This window comes from Leopardus geoffroyi, chromosome A2 (genome assembly GCF_018350155.1).
Source record: "Leopardus geoffroyi isolate Oge1 chromosome A2, O.geoffroyi_Oge1_pat1.0, whole genome shotgun sequence".
NCBI lineage: Eukaryota > Metazoa > Chordata > Mammalia > Carnivora > Felidae > Leopardus > Leopardus geoffroyi.
This window is the reverse complement of record NC_059331.1, coordinates 149,477,218-149,496,073: the sequence shown is the minus strand read 5'-3', so window position 1 is coordinate 149,496,073 and position 18,856 is coordinate 149,477,218. Positions and strand designations below refer to the sequence as shown.

The 18,856-nt window shown below is 40.9% G+C and overlaps 1 protein-coding gene across 4 annotated transcripts in view; it reads right to left on the bottom strand.

Moving 5' to 3' along the window:
* EXOC4 (exocyst complex component 4) overlaps positions 1-18,856 on the bottom strand; it is a 766,053-nt gene that overhangs the window by 703,640 nt on the left and 43,557 nt on the right. For all 4 annotated transcript variants that reach the window (XM_045495680.1, XM_045495681.1, XM_045495683.1 and 1 more), the window contains exon 4: positions 7,367-7,551. In XM_045495680.1, the coding sequence (XP_045351636.1) occupies positions 7,367-7,551 (185 nt within the window). The remainder of the gene's footprint in view (positions 1-7,366; positions 7,552-18,856) is intronic.

Here is an 18,856-nt window from a genome sequence, read left to right as displayed (position 1 = left end):
AAAGAAAACAGACCAAAAAAGAAAAAAAATTAGCACACAAAATAGGAAATAAATAACACAACAGGGTCCAGCACTTTCCTTATGCCCCACAGACAAATATGGACACCAAAATCCATGGGGCTGAAATCCATGGCGCTCTCTATGAGCGAGAGAGCATCCAAGGAAACAAGGTCAAATCAAGTATTAAGCCAGGATGCAGAAAGTAAATGGATTAACTTAAAAAATAACTCTTTATTGCCTATCAGTTTATGAAGGTATTATAGGTTTTTTAAATATATATTAAAAAATAATCTAATTACACTGTAGCACTTTCCAAAACAGCTAACAGCAAAGAGTCTATCTGTCCATCCATCCCTACCCCCCTACATATACACACACTCATTCATACTAAAACGTATACATGCTCTTTTTCAACATTATTTGGATCATCCTACATAGAATTTTAGATCCTGGTTCTTCGTTTCAGCAGCAAACATTTTGCTATTTCATTAAAAGTAATCTTCAGAAGCATCATCAATAATTATATTACTACTGAAGTAATAATACATGCTCATGATGGATACACTCACAGTCCTGAGGATATGAACTAAGTCCTTATTTCCTATTTCCTATCTACCATTTCCACTTCTCATAGCTAATTCCTTTTATCAGTGTCAGTATTATCCTTCCAGGAATTTTCTTTATAGAAACATACATTTATGTCTACATATAAAGGATACATATTTAAATATATATTCTCTCCATTCTTACACAAATAGGTTCATCCTGTACACACTGTTTTTCAACTGGCTTTTTTTAGACCTAATAATGTATCTTAGAAATCTTTCCCTATCCGCACAAAGAGATCTTTCTCGTTTATTTAAGAATTACATGGCATGGAGGGGCGCCTGGGTGGTGCAGTCGGTTAAGCGTCCGACTTCAGCCAGGTCACGATCTCACGCTCTGTGAGTTCGAGCCCCGCGTCAGGCTCTGGGCTGATGGCTCAGAGCCTGGAGCCTGTTTCCGATTCTGTGTCTCCCTCTCTCTCTGCCCCTCCCCCGTTCATGCTCTGTCTCTCTCTGTCCCCAAAAAAATAAATAAACGTTGGAAAAAAAAAATTAAAAAAAAAAAAAAAAAAGAATTACATGGCATGGATACACCATAATTCATTTCACTATATGCCTCTTGATGAACATCTAAACTGTATTTTTTTGTTGTTGTTCTTACCAACAACATTCCAATGAATATCCTTTTACATATATTTTCATGATATGGTACTATTTTGTAGGATATGGGCCAAGAAAGCCTCCTCCACATACGTTCTCTTAATTTTTTCTAATGCTAGTAAAGTTTTATCATGTGATTTTTAAACTGAGTTAGAATTTTTCATATATAATAAGTAGGCATCTAACTTTATTTTTCTGTAGCCAAATGTCTCAACACTAATTTCTAAGCAGCCATCATTCCCTCTACTTACTTGAATTATTGTTAAAAAATATTAAAGTTCCATATATCCTGCATCTGTTTCTAAATTCTATTTTGTTATACCAATCTGATTTCCTTTCTTTTTTTTTTTTTTTAACATTTACTCATTTTTGAGAGAGAGAGAGTGACTGTAGGAGGGGCAGAGAGAGAGGGAGACACAGAATCTGAAGCAGCTCCAGGCTCCAAGCTGTCAGCACACAACCCAAGGCAAGGCTTGAACCCACAGACCATGAGACCATGACCTGAGCTGAAGTCGGACGCTTACCTGACTGAGCCATGCAGGTGCCTCCCCAATCTGATTTTCTATTTACATACCTGCACTGTTTTGATTAGTTTGATAATACATTTTAATGTTAGATAAGAAATGCCTCCCTTAATACTGCCCTTCAATTTTTTTTAAATAGTTCTTATTCACTTATCCTTCTATGTGAACTACAGATCTGACAATTTCAAAAAACCCCAACTGGGATTTAACTGGAACTGACATCTTTGAGTTAAGAATGTGGAAGTTCTCTCCGTTTATTTAGGTCTTGTTTCATATCCTCCAAATACCATTTTTATTATTTTTTCCATGGAGCCATGTAACTTCCTTTTATTACACCTACTAGTTGTCTATTTCTACTTCAAAAATACGTATGTGCCCAGGTGCCTGGGTGGCTCAGTTGGTTAAGCATCTGACTTTGGCTCAGATCACGATCTCACAGTTCGTGAGTTCAAGCCCCTCATCGGGCTCTGTGCTGACAGCTCAGAGCCTGGAGCCTGCTTCAGATTCTGTCTCCTTCTTTCTCTCTCTGCCCCTCCTCCTCTTGTGCTCTGTGTCTGTCTCTCAAAAATAAATAAACGTTAAACAAAAAATTTTTTTAAAATATGTATGTGCCTTCGGGTGATTTTTTTTGTTGTTTTCTGTGAGAGTAGAAATTTGTTGTTGGGTGTTTATGTGTTTGTTTCTGGATACCAGCAGTTAGAACAGTCTTTGTATTTGGAAAGACTCTCGACTGTCTAGGTCAATGGAAAAAAGAAAGAGGGCCCAACTTCCTACTGTACCAGCTGAAGGAGGCCAGACATGTCTCAGGCTCAAGAAACTGGATGCTTCTACCCAGGACTTCAAATCCTGAGGAGATAAAGACAGATGCAGGGACACTTACAGAACACTGGCACAAGAATACAAACTCCAGCAGCTACAGGCATGGTGACAACGACAACAACCCAACCAGCCCCTTCCCTGGGTTTGTCGAAGGGGTGCGCTCAGCTGCTTCATCTCTCCTGGTCCCTCCTGGGTGTTAGAGCCTGATTGCACAGCCTTCCTTCCCTTCGGCTCTATGACCTACCGCCTTACCACTTTCCACTAATTCCCTTCCTTGTTTGAGTTATCAGGATTGATTTCTGCTACTTGCAATCTAGAACATTAGCTAATAAATCATCCTTGTACTAGAGAATATTTTATTTGCTTCCCCTCTAGTGATTTTCCATATAGAAATCTGTACGGGCGCCTGGGTGGTTCAGTCGGTTGGATGTCCGACTCTTGATTTCAGCTCAGGTCATGATCTCGCGGTTCATGGGATTGAGGCCTCTGTCGGGCTCTGTGCCGACAGCACAGAGATTGCTTCGGATTCTTTCTCTCCTCTCTCACGCGCTCTCTCTCTCCAAAAATAAATATATATACATTAAAAAAAAAAAAATCTTGGGACGCCTAGGTGGCTCAGTCAGTTAAGCATCCTACTTCACCTCATGATCTCATGGTTTGTGAGTTCAAGCTTTGCATCGGGCTCTGTGCTGACAGTTCAGAGCCTGGAGCCTGCTTGGGATTCTGTCTCCCTCTCTTTCTGGCCCTCCCTTGCTAACACGGCCTCTTTTCTCTCACTCTCAAAAATAAACATTTAATGGGGCGCCTGGGTGGCTCAGTCGACTAAGCGTCCGACTTCGGCTCAGGTCATGATCTCACAGTTTGTGAGTTCGAGCCCCGCATTGGGCTCTGTGGTGACAGCTCAGAGCCTGGAGCCTGCTTCAAATTCTATGTCTCCCTCTCTCTCTCCTCCTCCCCTGCTCACGCTCGGTCTCTCTCTCCTTCAAAAATAAATAAAAACATTAAAAAAATAATAATAATAGTAAACATTTAAAAAATTTTTAAAAATTAAAAAGACATCTTTAAATATACATATCTAGGTTAATAAACACAAAATTAAATTAAACATTTTCTCCAATTATTCAAATCCAAAACAACTTCTGACTTATCTTACACAAGAATTCACCACTCCTTTTTATCTCCTGACTGTCCAAATTTCCCAGTCTCTAACATAAGATAGGGATATAATTCCTGTTTATTATATTCTTTTACCACATAGACCTTTTTCAAATATAGCTTCAGCTTATATTTTTGATCTTATAAAAATTTATTTGTCAGTTTTTTATATGCACATTTACATATTTAATGGTGTGTGGTCCTTACAGTAGTTTCAAACCACTACAACTTCAATGTTGTCAAGTTGCTGATTGTGGTTTGTACCTTAGAGTTCATCTTTGCATACTAGTTCTTTTTGTTGTTACTTTATATCTGAGAACATCTTGCTGCTGCCCATGCTTAACAGTGTCCACTTGGCTGGGTATAGAAACCTTTGGTCCCCATTCTTCCCTATTCAACACTTTGTAAGACTCTGTTCTGCTATCTTCTGGTATTCTGTGTTCAGCAAATCCTGGTGATCCTGATTTTTGCTCCTCTTTACCAGGCCTGGGTTCAACCGTATAAAACAGAAAACTCATTGGGGCACCTGGGTGGCTCAGTCAGTTAAGCATCCGACTTCAGCTCAGGGCATGATCTCACGGTTCATGGGTTCGAGCCCCGCGTCGGACTCTTTGCTGAAAGCTCAGTGCCTGGAGCCTGCTTCAGATTCCGTGTCTGCCTCTCTCTCTGCCCCTCGCCCACTCGCACTCTGTCACTCTCTCAAAAATAAACAAACATTAAAAAAGTAAAAAACAGAAGACTCAAAACAGCAGTGGCCTGAGCACAATAAAAAAATTTTCCTCCCTCTCATATGAAAGATGTAACCCATTCAGACTCTAAAGGAGGATCCATGCTATTACAGAGTTCAGGATGTGCTTCCATCCTCAAGGTCACCTAGTATCCAAGATAGCTCGATGGCACCAATCCATGTCCTTGACAAGAAGTAAAGGAAGGCAAGGGAAGGGTAAAGTAGTGAGTGTACCAGTTTGGCTGGCACCTTTAGAGAACCTTCCTAGGAGCCCTGATTCAAAAGCTTGCAAGCAGAAGTCTCCCGAACCACCTTTAGCTATATGGGAGGATGGGAAATACAGCCTGTGAGCTGCCAGGAACAAAATGAGGGTTGTCATGAAAAATGAAGAAGGGCCAAATGGATATCAGGTGGGCAAATAACTCTCTGTCACAGGAGACAATTTTTCTTCCTAGTCCTCACAGAATTTTTTTACAATTCGTAAATATCTCCTGATCATATCTAAGAACAAGATTTTTCATTAATCTTATCTTAAATCCTTTTGATTTTCAGACCAAGGTCTTTTTGGGTTGTTTTCTCCTGTTTAAGTAGGCTTCTTTATTTACATTGTAATTGTTATCTGTTTCTCCCTGTATCCGTTTGCTAGGGCTGCCACGATAAGGTACCCCAGACTGGGTGGCTTAACCAACGGAAATGCATTTTCTTACAGTTCTGGAGGCAGGAAGTCGAGATCAAGAAGTTGGGACTTGGTTTCTTCTGACGACTCTCTCCTTGCCTCGTAGATGGTATCTCAGCACGAGATCTTCACAGGATCTTCCCTCTGGGTGAGTCTGTATCCAAATTTCTTCTTAAATAGACAACAGTCATACCGGAGCAGGGCCCACCCTAATGGCCTCATTTTAACTTATGTACCTCTTAAAAGACCCTATCTCCAAACTAGTCACAGTCTGAGGTACTTGCAGTTAGGTCTTGAAGACCTAAATTTTAGGGGGGGGGGGGGGACACAATTCAGCCCAAAACACTATCATGTTAGTGTTGTTCTACAGAGTAACTAAAATCACTATTCTCCAACTTTCGTATCCACTATCTTTCTTCTATCATCCTGTCTTTATCCTCTGTATGATGAGGAAACTTTTCCCTCCTTATCACTGCTTCAAGTCTTCTCCCCAGTGCTTGAAACAAAGATTGAATTTCCCTACTTCGTCTCATTTTTTTCTTATATTTTGTTCGTGTTTAGTTCATTCTTTCTGCATCTCTGCCAATTCCATTCTTACAGCTCTCCATCACCCTCTCACAGAAGCTATATGCTTGCTGCATACAGCCACAGAATAAGCACATTCAACAATAAGCACATATTTTGGTGGTTGACTCATCCAGGCTAGGCAGCCCAGGTGATCTTAGCTCAGTTCCACAGAGCTCTCATCCTCCTCTGGGCCTGATGCCATCCCGGCAACAGCAAAGACACAAGAGGGCATGCTCCCTGCCACAAGCCCATTTCGAGCCCCTCTTTTTGGCACATGCTTAACGATAAGCAAAAGCAAGACCCCACCCCACCCCACCCCACCCAAAAAAAAAATCACAAAAAATCAAAGAACAGGAAATATACCTCTCTCACTACACTGGAGGAAGGAGTAGTAATTTTGAATAATCTCATCTATCACATCATCCTGTATCCTTTGGAAAACTCCAGCTTAAGCATCTTAAGTTTTCCTGTTTTGATTTATAAACTTATTTCAAATAAATGCTCTTCTCTGAGACTTCAAGGTAATGCTTATTCTCCCTTATGTTATAGAATACTTTCACAGAACCCAGAGTACTTTTGGATTTATTTTTAATCCTTACATGGGAAGGAATCTATTCATACCTGCTATTTACCACCACACACTGTGGAAGGAATTGCCTTAACACCGCCCCCACCCATCACTACTTTCCACTAAGGAACTAACATTCTATTCAGATACAGTGTTGAAGTTACTTCTCGGGTACATAACCCTCAGCTCAATTTGTGTGCCTGGCAGAAGATTTTCTAGTGCCCATCTGCGGAAACGAGATAGAAACTTCTCTTTCTGTCAGGGTCTTGGACTAAATTGAAGCATCACACACAAAGTTGGCAATTTTTGTCTGAAGAGGATAGGACTTCAAAGGCTTCCTTCCCAGCATGCACTGCTTCCAGTGCTCCTCTTGTCTGTAGCTGGATGAAAAAGTACGAACACATGTATTTCGACAGGTACAGCTCAACTGCCCTCTGAGATCTGAGAGCTATTTTCAAGGAACGTTGGAAGGACTACGACATGCACAGCCATCTGATACATGTTAATAACGTCAGTAGTCTACTGTCTTAACTGTCTTAAGACCTGGTCTTACTTCCTACCAGGTCTAAACTAACCCAGTGAATTTCTTGAGTCCACACCCAGGCCCTTAAGTACAGGACTATGCTACGATCAAGCCCAGGGATAAAAGAAAAGTGTTCTCTCTGAAGCTCCCCTGAACTATTCCAGAAAGAAGACTGTCTACAGCTGAACATGACCCCTAAGTAACAAAGAATCTTATAACTTCAGTCCATACACATATTTCTTAATTAGGCCAGCTGTACTGTATAACTTAAGGATCTTTTTCTCTCCCTTGTGAGATATATCAGAATATCTCTGATCCAGTACACACACAGGCCCACAGTACATGTTTCTTACCCATCTTTACATAAAAAGGTCATAATAAGTGTGTAATGAAGGAATAAAGAAACTTGGGAGGACAGCCTTTCAGAACATGGAGTATTTGCTATTACAAAACCATCTTATAGTTTCAGGGACAGTATGTTGAAAAGTAAGAAGCAAAACCAAGAAGCAAATCAAGTACAACAGTCTTCTGGGAAACAAATAATGGTCCTTGAACTTCTCCACTGCCACAAGACACTGTAGCGAAGAGGCTCTTTAACCAACCTCACTCTCCCTTTCTCCTTGTTACGCTGCACAACTCGGCTGGTGGATTTGATGTACAGGTGCCGGTGCAGTTCATCTATGAGAACCAAGTGGAGGTTCATCTTCTTGCTGTGAAGCTCCAGCCTGAGGTCGCTCAGTCCTTCCACCTGGAGCAGGGGGCCCTCCAAAGACTCCACTGCTGACACCTGAAGAGAGAATAAAAAATGATTAAGTGGGACAACTACAAAACCTACCAATATTAGAAACACAAGAGACTATTTCTAAAAGAAAAAGAGAATTTATATGAACCCTACCAGCATACATCAGACTTTGAAGAGTATAACGTAGTTAGGCCTAGTTGTGCCTTTGAAGGCGCACCATCTAAGAGAAATAGTGAAGGAAACAATCTTGTTAAAGATAAACATTTGCAGCACCGTGGACGGAACTGGGAGGTATCATGCTGAGTGAAATAAGTCGGTCGGAGAAGGACAGATATCATGTTTTCACTCATATGTGGATCCTGAGAAAGTTAACAGAAGGCCATGGGGGAGGGGAAGGGGAAAATAAACAGTTACAAACAGAGAGGGAGGGAGGCAAACCACGAGAGACTCTTAAATACAGAGAACCAACTGATGGGGAGGTGGGGGAGAGGGGAAAGTGGGTGATGGGCAGTAAGGAGGGCACTTGCTGGCATGAGCACTGGGTGTTGTATGTAAGCCAATTTGACGATAAATTAAAATAAAAAAAAGAATAGAGGAAAATTTTTCACTAAAAAAAAAAAAAAAAGATAAACATAAAGGCATCTAAAGCGCCACAGAGCTGTATGTATCATTTACTCCCGCACACACTGCCTGTTAACAGACACAAGTATGATGGCCTCCCCGACCACATGATGTCATTCATTTCCTCACAAGAAGTCCACATACTAATGACTGAAATCAACTTTTAATCACATTTAGCTTTTTAAGACTAAGACTAAATAAAAGCACACTACATGAGGGGCGCCTGGGTGGCTCAGTCGGTTGAGCGTCCGACTTCAGCTCCGGTCATGATCTCGCGGTCCGTGAGTTCGAGCCCCGCGCCGGGCTCTGTGCTGACGGCTCAGAGCCTGGAGCCTGTTTCAGATTCTGTGTCTCCCTCTCTCTCTGACCCTTCCCTGTTCATGCTCCGTCTCTGTCTCAAAAATAAATAAATGTTTAAAATATAAAAATAAAAAATAAGAAAAGCACACTACGTGAATGTTTAAATAATTCTCACTGTGATCATGAGGCAGAGCTTGGTTAGCCTAAGTCTACATGTGTGCCGACATACAAACAGGCTCTTGCTCGCTCTTCCTCGTACACACATACACAGAGGTAAATGCATTTTTGACATGAAAGCTACGAGCAGAAAATAACAGTCATCACCTCTCCTTGACCTGATCCAGTTCGACAGAAGAAATGGGATATGAACGGTGAAGAGAAGATAAACTACAGAGAAGGAAACGCTCCTGGTGTGAAGTGCAATTTGGGAGATTTTAAGACAGAAAAGATTGGATGAATAAAAATGGAATAGGAATACCTCCAACAAATGAAGATAAGGGCCTCGGGGAGTGTGGAACAACTCACTTTGAAACCAAAGTAGTAACTGTAAAGGGGGGGGAAATAAAGTATGTTTCACATGATCCCATTTATCCATGGATGTAAGATTATATTTGTCTTTCCATAAAGATCTAGATTTTTAAAAATCTTTTTAATGTTTATTTGAGAAAGAGAAAAAGAGAGAGAGAGAGAGATCGCAAGCGGAGGAGCAGAAAGAGAGGGAGACACAGAATCCGAAGCAGGCTCCAGGCTCCAACCTGTCAGCACAGAGCCCGACATGGGGCTTGAACTCAAGAACCACAAGATCATGACCTGAGCCAAATTCGCACGCTTAACCTACCGAGCGACCCAGGCACCCCAAGATCTAGATTTTTTAAAGAAAATAACAAGGTGAAGAATATACTCTTACTATTCCTTAGGAGAAAAATAAAAGCAAGAGAGAAACACAAAGAAGAAAATAATAATAAGGAAAGGGGAAAAAATAGTTTCAAACAGAGGGAGGGAAAATAAAGGACTCTTAAATACAGAGAACAAACTGAGGGTTGACGGGGGTGGGCCGCTGGGGGGTAAGGAAAATGGGTGATGGGCACTGAGGAGGGCACTTGTTGGGCTGAGCACTGGGTGTTGTATGTAAGCAATGAATCACGGGAATCTACTCCCGAAACCAAGAGCACACGGTATACACTGTATGTTAGCTAACTTGACAATACACTATATTGAGTAAAAATAAAACAAAACAAAACAAAACAAAATAATAGTAATAGAAGTAGTAGTGTAGTAGTAGTAATAGAAAAGAGAGGACTACAAGCTGAACTCAGAGGGAGAAGAGCCCTACCCAGCTCCCCAAAGGGATTCCTGTGCTATGACTACTCCCTGCTTAGGTTATACTTGTAAATATCCCTAAAAGGTACAGAGAAAGGCAATAACTAGTAATACTTCAAGGTACAAAGAGTGGATGTAATTAGGGAGATAAACATGCTCCTAAAAAGTAAGGTGTTTAAGTAAAAGCAATAGATAACGAAAGCCATGAAACGTATCAATGATCAAAAGTGCTGATCACGGGGGCGCCCGGGTGGCGCAGTCGGTTAAGTGTCCGACTTCAGCCATGTCACGATCTCGCGGTCCGTGAGTTCGAGCCCCGCGTCAGGCTCTGGGCTGATGGCTCAGAGCCTGGAGCCTGTTTCCGGTTCTGGTCTCCCTCCCTCTCTGCCCCTCCCCCGTTCATGCTCTGTCTCTCTCTGTCCCAAAAATAAATAAACGTTGAAAAAAAAAAAAATTAAAAAAAAAAAAAAAAAAAGAGTGCTGATCACGGACCTACACCAGTGCACAAGGTCACTGAGGAGCACGTGGGCAGCGAATACAGAAAGTCTGGGAGCCGCCAAATACAAACTGGCCTGAGGTGGGGGAGGAAAATGCAACGGCTTACCCACAAACACAGCACTTGTTTTGTGATGTGCTATATAATCAAATGTCAGTAGCAAGTAAGTCTCCTTAAGTTAACCAAGCAAGAAGGAAGGAATGAAAAAGTGGCAAGCCCTGAGCCAGCTCTGCCCCCGGAAGCCTGCCAGTTCATTTTCATGCTGACCCATAACTGCCCCTGTGACAAGAGCCCCTGGGCCTCATGCGAGCTGCCAACGATTCCAAATGGAAAAGCAGCCTCGCAAAATGACCACTGTGTCCCCAAGGAGGAAAAACAACAACAAATTCATTTACACTTATGCTCTAAAATGGATTTTAACTCGGGTCTGTAACAGAGAAAAGAGGATGCATTAACCTTTAGTGACATCGAGATCCAGAAAATGAAAAATAATTTGGTAAGCCACTGGCCCATCATGTAGCCTTATCCCTTAAGGTAATTAAATCCAGCTGAGATATTTAAGCTTAAAAACCACCCACTGCACATCCACACTCAATTTGTTTGTAGGAATTTGCATGAAGGTTTTTAACCCAAACAGTTCATGTTCCCAAAACAAAATTATAGGATAATGTCAACTTTCAAAGCTACTTAATTGAAGTTTGTTTTTGTTTTCGTTTTTTTTAATAGAAGTAAAGCACTTAACACGGTGCCTGGCACATACTGAGTGCTCACTGGAATTAGACATGAGATTTTTAACAGAATCTATTTATTCTGCAGTTAAAGAAATCTCACAGGGTGTTACTAACATGTGCTAATGCTACTGTTTTCAGTAAAGTGTTGTTTCCATTACAAGCATTTGGATGACAAATTTTCTGAATATGTCTTCTTGACCCAAAATACAAGTACAATTTATATATATATATATAATCAAGAGTAATTTTACAATTTCAAAGATTTGAAAACCATACCACAGGGAAGACAGCACGCTTATTTTTCTATGAAAATACAGTGCTCCAATTTCCTGGCCTTCACTTATTAAAAGCTATAATTATGAAAGCTAGGCAAGGGCACTGTCTTCCCCCACTCTAACCTTACTGAGTGGTACTAAAACGAATTTTAAGAAAATAGTTATCAGTGCAACATGTGATCTCTAGAACATCAGTTTATAGAAACCTGACATTTATCTCACCTGGTTTCAAGAAGCCTGTAGCATAACATTTATACATAAGCAAAACTTGGTGAGGCAGAAAACAGCCAATCCATCCAAACATCACTGATGGTCAATTCTGCTGTATGGGGGAAACCTGGTTTCCAGGCATTTACTAACCTTCAGGCTTTATTACAAATCATTAAATATCTTTGGGGTGCCTGGCTGGTTCAATTGGTACAGCATGCAACTCTTGATCTCAGGGTTGTAAGTTCAAGCCCCACATTGGGTCCAGAGATTAAAGATAAAATCTTAAAAAATATATATATTAAATATACATCCACGTTTAGATATGCATAACTACTGGTAAAAACACAACTAAAGAGTTTGGTTTTTTTTTAATGTGGTCACTTTATGAATCATTTCACTGTTTCCCAAATTTAATGTCTACAGAGTACTTTTTTGTTATTTATTTAATGTTTATTTATTTTTGAGACAGAGAGAGACAGAGCATGAACGAGGAAGGGTCAGAGAGAGAGGGAGACACAGAATCTGAAGTAGGCTCCAGGCTCTGAGCTGTCAGCACAGAGTCCGATGCGGGGCTCGAACTCACGGACCGTGAGATCATGACCTGAGCCAAAGTCGGCCGCTTAATCGACTGAGCCACCCAGGCGTCCCTACAGAGCACTTTTTAAATAACACTAATGAACCATTAACAAGAATTCAAGAGATGAGGTTGGATTAAAGTAGCAACAAAACGGTCTCACAGGTGAGTTACTATGAGAAATTATTGAAATTGGGTTCTTAAATGTGACATACAACATCAAATAAATATATATTCTTACCAAACAAGACATACCAGATGAAAAATCAAATAGACAGCATTCAGGACAACAGTTCACTAGTAAATGCTGTCTATACCTCTATTCACAGATGGAATAACATGCATTCATACCCTAAATGATGTCTAGTATGACCCTCTAGAAATCTCAGACAGGCCACACCATTTCTTAAGGGTAGATGACCATATAATGAGCCAATTAAATGTATTTGGAAGTTTTCTTACACATATTTTCAGAAATAAAATTGGAGGGTTGAGGGAATTTTTTCATATAACATTATTACCCAAAATAACATTAGTGTTCTACTCACCACAGTTGGAAATGGCTTTGATAACAGAACTCTGCTTTGGAGTTGAAAAATATTTCCTTTAGGATAAACTTAAAAAAGGCGGGGGCGGGGGGGCACCTGTGTGGCTCAGTTGGCTAAGTGTCTGACTCTTAATTTCGGTTCAGGTCATGATCTCACCGTTCATGAGATCCAAGCCTGGTGTCAGGCTCTATACAGACAGTGTGGAACCTGCTTGGGATTCTGTCTCCCTCTCTCTCTGCTCTGCCCCCACTTGCATGCACGTGCTCTCTCTCAAAATAAGCTTAAAAAAAAAAAAAGGAAGAAAAATATTTCCTTTAGGATTATGAAAATAAGCATTCACCAAATGTTTTCATACATGATACTGAACAGGACGGCATGTTTTGCTATTAGAAACCTATGCACTGAAGAACAAAGAAATCCCAAAAACTGTTTCCATAACTCAGTAAGTATGCAACAGTTACATTTAAAATGTACACAATCAAGAATTGTCTGGTATTTCAAAAAAGTTTACTGTGAGTTGAGAGATAAGTTTACAACAAAAGCCATCTTTGTAATTACGAACTACAGAGCCCTTAAATTTTCTTTCCCAAATGTCTATTTCTCAATTTCCTTCTAGCTTATTTTTTTAATGTTTATTTATTTTTGAGAGAGAGAGAGAGAGAGAGACAGCACAAGTCGGGGGAGGAGTAGAGAGAGAGGAAGACACAGAATCCGAAGCAGGCTCCAGGCTCTGAGCTGTCAGCACAGAACCCAACGCAGAGCTCAAACTCATGAACCACAAGATCATGACCTGAGCCGAAGTTGGATGCTTAATCGACAGAGCCACCCAGGTACCCTTCAATTTCCTTCTAGTTTAAAGTAGGAAGTTATTATTTCATAGTTAAGTGTTCATCTTCTGCTAGCCTCACTCAAGTTGATTAGGTAAAAAGATCTAGTTTTGTGCTTTAATACGAACCACTTGAAATGTTTTGGAGGAAAGTTGGCCATTCTCAACATTCAGTTAGCTTCACTGAAGAAAGACTGGTTTATTATCATTTTTATATTATTATTTCAGTTGGGAGAGAGGAGAGACACAATGGCAACTGACATTAGTAGCCATCTAACTAAACCACCTGTCAGCTAAGGAAAATGCTTATTTTGGCAATAATGTTCCCTAAAGAAAGCAAATGTGTTGCCACTGTTGAGTCTAGAACAAGTATTTCCTTCAGGACTCTCATAATTAAATGGTTCCAAAATGTTTTATCACTTTTCAATAGGTCTATATGCCTCCCTTAAGGAAGTACTTTTCGAGTAAGACATAACCATTCTGCAAATGTTGCCTTGGCTCAACTTACAGAAGCATATCTTTTTAGATATGAAATTAGGCTATTCCAGAGAATGGATACCCTCTCCCTTCCTATACCACCACGAGTTAAACCTGTTGAACAGACTCAACTAAGAACGCCAAAAAACCTTGGCTATGAACAACAAAAGAAGCAGGCCTTGGAATCTGACATTTACTTAGTGCCCAGGCCACTGGCCAGCTGCTACCTGGGCCCCTGAGCTGCCAGAAGGCAACCTCTGGTGGCTTCAGCCCTGCTCCTCAAGACAGCCCTATACCCAGAAGTATCCACATAGAGGGCTCAAGGAGTCCTAGATGGGCATAAGAAGTATTCCTCTGGACGCAGAATGAGCCAAACCCACCTTTTACACAAGCAGGAAAGATGTTTATCACCAAGAACTCCAGATCAATCACTTACCAAACATTGTCATTTTGCTATACCACAGTGCCCAAAGCAGTAGTTTGGTTATCAGACAGAAATTTTTAAAAACCCAAAAACCAAAACAACAAAAACAACAACAACACACAGCTTTAAGCCCCTCCCCCAAACAAAATCACAGTCTTTTTCATGTATTAGTTTGAAATCGGAACCTTAGGAAACTGTTTCTTACAAGTCAAAAATGATCCAGTATTGGCTGTTTCATACGGTTTAATCCAATAGTTTTAGGAGATCTGAAAGCTTTGGTGCATCTAGGACATCACAGTGCTGTTTGTAGAACACTGTGGCCTTGATAGAACCCTGTGTTCTATAGGGTTAACTGCAGCAGAGAATCTAGGAAAATTTCAACTAGCAGAATATTATATATGTGTGCGACATAAAACCACAAACATGTGACCCCCAAAGGATTTTGCTGATCAAAATCCTGTTAAATATAAACTTAGTAACAACCTCCACTCGGCTTGTGTTTAAAACATGACAGCAGCCACCACAGGGGACATATGCAGAAGATGGCTTAGACTGCTCTTCATTCAAAAATGGTTAGGGGAGCGGGGGAGGGAAGTCGGGAGGCAGGGTAAGGGGCATAGAAAGCAGAATAAGGGAATGCCTGCAAGGCTTAGAGGAGTCTTCGGGGATCTATAGGAAAAACAGAATCCCTGATCCCAGCTTTACTGGAGAAGATTTGGCTCCCTAGGGTTCTGCTTTGCCACAGCCTGCAGGCCTCCGAGCTATTGACAGTTGGAACTTAAGACAGACTTCCCAAGAAAGCTGCATCACAGGAGCAAGGCCAAACGCCTGGAGCATGAATACTTTTTTCCACCCTAAGTCCTCAGCCTGCAGCCAACCCAGTGATCCAATCAGGCAATCAGAAATGCCCATTCTTAAAGTCATCTGTGAACAGAATATTGATCAGCCCCATTCAGGTGCCCCTTCTCCCTCCAGAAACCCGATACCTATAATGCAGACTCAGCATGCTCTCACCATTAAAAACAGGATGCTGTCTACTTCCATTCTGCTTTCATTACTGCTAGGGTTATTACATGTTTTTATTTAATAAACCTTCATCAGTTCAAATGAAGGGCTGTTATTAGTTGTGCTAACAGCCAAATGATAATGCTCCAGAGAGATATCAGTGCTTGTTGGTGCATTAGCAAAGAGAGGAGAAGGGCTGAGGTCAAGCATGTGTCAATGTAAATGAGGTGATATTAGGTAGTAAAGGCTTAATGCAATAGACTGCCGGGGAGCTAATGGAATTTACAGGATACAGCAAATGAGATGAAGTTATTGATAAGTGAATGAGCGGAGGGGGGCCTGTAAGATAAAGTGCTGTCAAAGAAAAGCCCATTTACTTGTGAATTTCTTCTTTAAACTATCTTCACAACTATCTTAGAAAACAAAACTCACAAGACATCAAATGTGACTTCTGATTTTAACAAAGAGCTCATCCTACCACTGCTGTGACACATAGACTTGGTTTAAAAGCATACCATTTGACTAAGCTCTTTCTTAAGTCTTCTTTGGGGATCCCCCCAACTTCTCGGTTTTTGTTTTTTCTTAAACATCAGGGCCTTCTACCACAAATAATTCCCATAATTTAAGCAGAAATCTTTGGGGGTTTTTTCCTCTTGTCAAGTAGGGGTGGTCAGATCTAAGATATTCCATAAGCCCAAGTCTAAAAGAATGACAGCATCTGAGAAATGAAATGTTGAGTTTTCTATTACAAGAGACATTTAAAGGCTGTCAGGACTGAAGTCCTACCCCAATTTCACAGATTAAGGGAAAAAAAGGGGGGGGGGGGCGGGGGGGCTAAGGCCCAGGAATGTATTTTTCTTAACCTTTATTTTTAATTCCCAATTATAAAAATACATGATCAAGAAAACTCAAAAAACACAAAATCCCAAAGGAAAAAGATGGTCCACATTCTCACTACTCAGGTAAAATATGTTTTAATCTGATTCCTTCCAAATGATTTCCATACAAAGTTTTGAAAAAGTATTATTATTTTTAAATAGGCTTTTTCCATTTGGCAATACATTGGGAACATCTGCCCATTACCAAATATATTTTTAGCATTCATACTACTCCATAAAATGAATATTCCCCAAATGATTTAAACCACTTCCCCAAAGTAGTTGCTATATTCTTTTACTTTCACAAATCTTTCTGTGATAATTATCCTTGTATAGATTTTTTATCACATAATTAAAATGCTTAACTCTTAACATTCTAGAAGTAGAATTCCAAGTCCAAAGTAATGCACATATTTAGGGCTTCTAATACATAATGCCAAATTTGGAGCCTTATTTGTTCTAAGTCAACTTACAACAGATCAGTTCATAATTACTTTCCTGATGAAATTAAACATACCTAACACCTTAAGTGAAAGTTAAAATGTCAATTGCTTATGGGCAAGATTGTGTGCGCGCGCACACACACACACACACACACACACACACACACACACCCAATGGGGAGCCTGGGTGGCTCAGATGGTTAAGCGTCTGACTCTTGGTGTCAGCTCAGGTTATGATCTCAAAGTTTTTGAGTTCGAGCCCCACATCAGGCTCTGCGCTGACAGCACAAAGCCTGCTTGGGATTCTCTGTCTCCCTCTCTGCCCCTCCCCTGCTCAGTCTGTCTGTCTGTCTGTCTGTCTGTCTCTCTCCCTCAAAATAAATAAACTTAAAAAAAAAAATCCTTCTTTGTGCCTAATCTAATGGTCTCTCCAATTCTCAGTTCCCATCAGTGCTCCATAAAGACAGCACTAAATCCTAGGTTTCTACTCCAAAATACAAGGGAAGAGACCACTAGGAAAGACATCCTCATTTGACAAGGGTCCCAAAGCCACTTACTTCTGTCATCTTATTTGTTATTCTGGGACAAGGACAAGTTACAGAACAATTATCTTAGGAGTTGGCAAAGGAGGTCTCTGAGAGTCACGTCAGGCTCACACTTCAATCAAGACAAATTCCCAATCCATTAGAAATGCCCAGCACTGGGGCTCCTGGGTGGTGCAGTCGGTTAAGCGTCCGACTTCAGCCAGGTCACGATCTCTCGGTCCGTGAGTTCGAGCCCCGCGTCAGGCTCTGGGCTGATGGCTCAGAGCCTGGAGCCTGTTTCCGATTCTGTGTCTCCCTCTCTCTCTGCCCCTCCCCCGTTCATGCTCTGTCTCTCTCTGTCCCAAAAATAAATAAACGTTGAAAAAAAAAAAAATTAAAAAAAAAAAAAAGAAATGCCCAGCACTTACACAATTCTTTACTAACATCAACTGTTAAAATCCCACAAAGGAATGTGAGAGGAAGAGCTAGGAACAACAAGTAATTAGTACTGGGACAAATCACAGAGAAAACATACTTCAACAAGCTCCTATCTGGTCAAGCCAAGCAAAAGCTACTGATCCACCTTCCCCAGTCATCGTCAAGTTGAGACAGAGGGCTCCCATCAACATGCGTGGTCACCTGCAGCTACTTATACATATATAGGGTCCCCATCTGGCCACACAATGACCAAACAGAAACCTGTTTGAGGAAGTCCATATGTGAGGCTGAAACCTGGAATATGACAGAGGAGGTCAGCAAAGGCCTCGTGTATTATTCCTGCCTTAGTTTATTCCTCATACGGGGCGAAAGTATATAAAAGGGCATGTGCCCACAGGTGATCTGATTAATGTATTAGTGATGGTAGCACCAGGAGAGAGAGAAAGGCTTCTCGGTATAAACAAGTCCCAGATGATAGATGACCGCTTTTCTCTTACCTGGCACTTTGTCATAGTGATGATGACACTACTTACACCTTCTTAAATTTGTCTATTGCCTTATATTTTACAAAGCAGTGTAACCTTACCAAATTTCACTTTTATTCTCACAGCCTGTCTACAATCTAGATAGGGTATTTGTAGATCCACTCTAGAGAAGAGAATACCACATAACAGAGAGAGACAGTGATTTGTCTAAGCTCGCAGAACTAGGGAGTTGTTGAGTCAGGACTAGAATTAAGAACGTCTGGCTTCCAAACCCATTCTGTTTGCACTACACCACGATGTACCTAGCCACCACTCGTCAGTAAGTAAATCTGTGCCCCAATTTCAACCCATGAAATCCCAGTGCAATTCCAATAAGAAACCATAGGAAGAAAACAGGAGGCAGAGCACCAAGAAGGCAGCCCTGAAGAGTTCAAGTCCACCCAAACCTGGAGAGCATCTAATTTAACCACTCAACACCATTCCTACTGACCAAATAATCAGGCTATAAAATCAGAGTAAGGGCCAAATACTTGTCAGCCCTACCCAAAACTTGCAACAGAGGATGGCAACAAAGCAACTTCACACTACAGTATTTCTACAAAAATGTACCAATCACTGTGCAAAGTCTGTCTTGTGCAAATACAGTAAAACCTTGGTTTGTGAGCACAATTCCTTCTGGAAACATGCTTATAATCCAAAGCACTTTTATATCAAAGCAGATTTCAAGAACCACTGGCTCAGTTGTGATCATGTGACATTCAGCATCACGTACGAC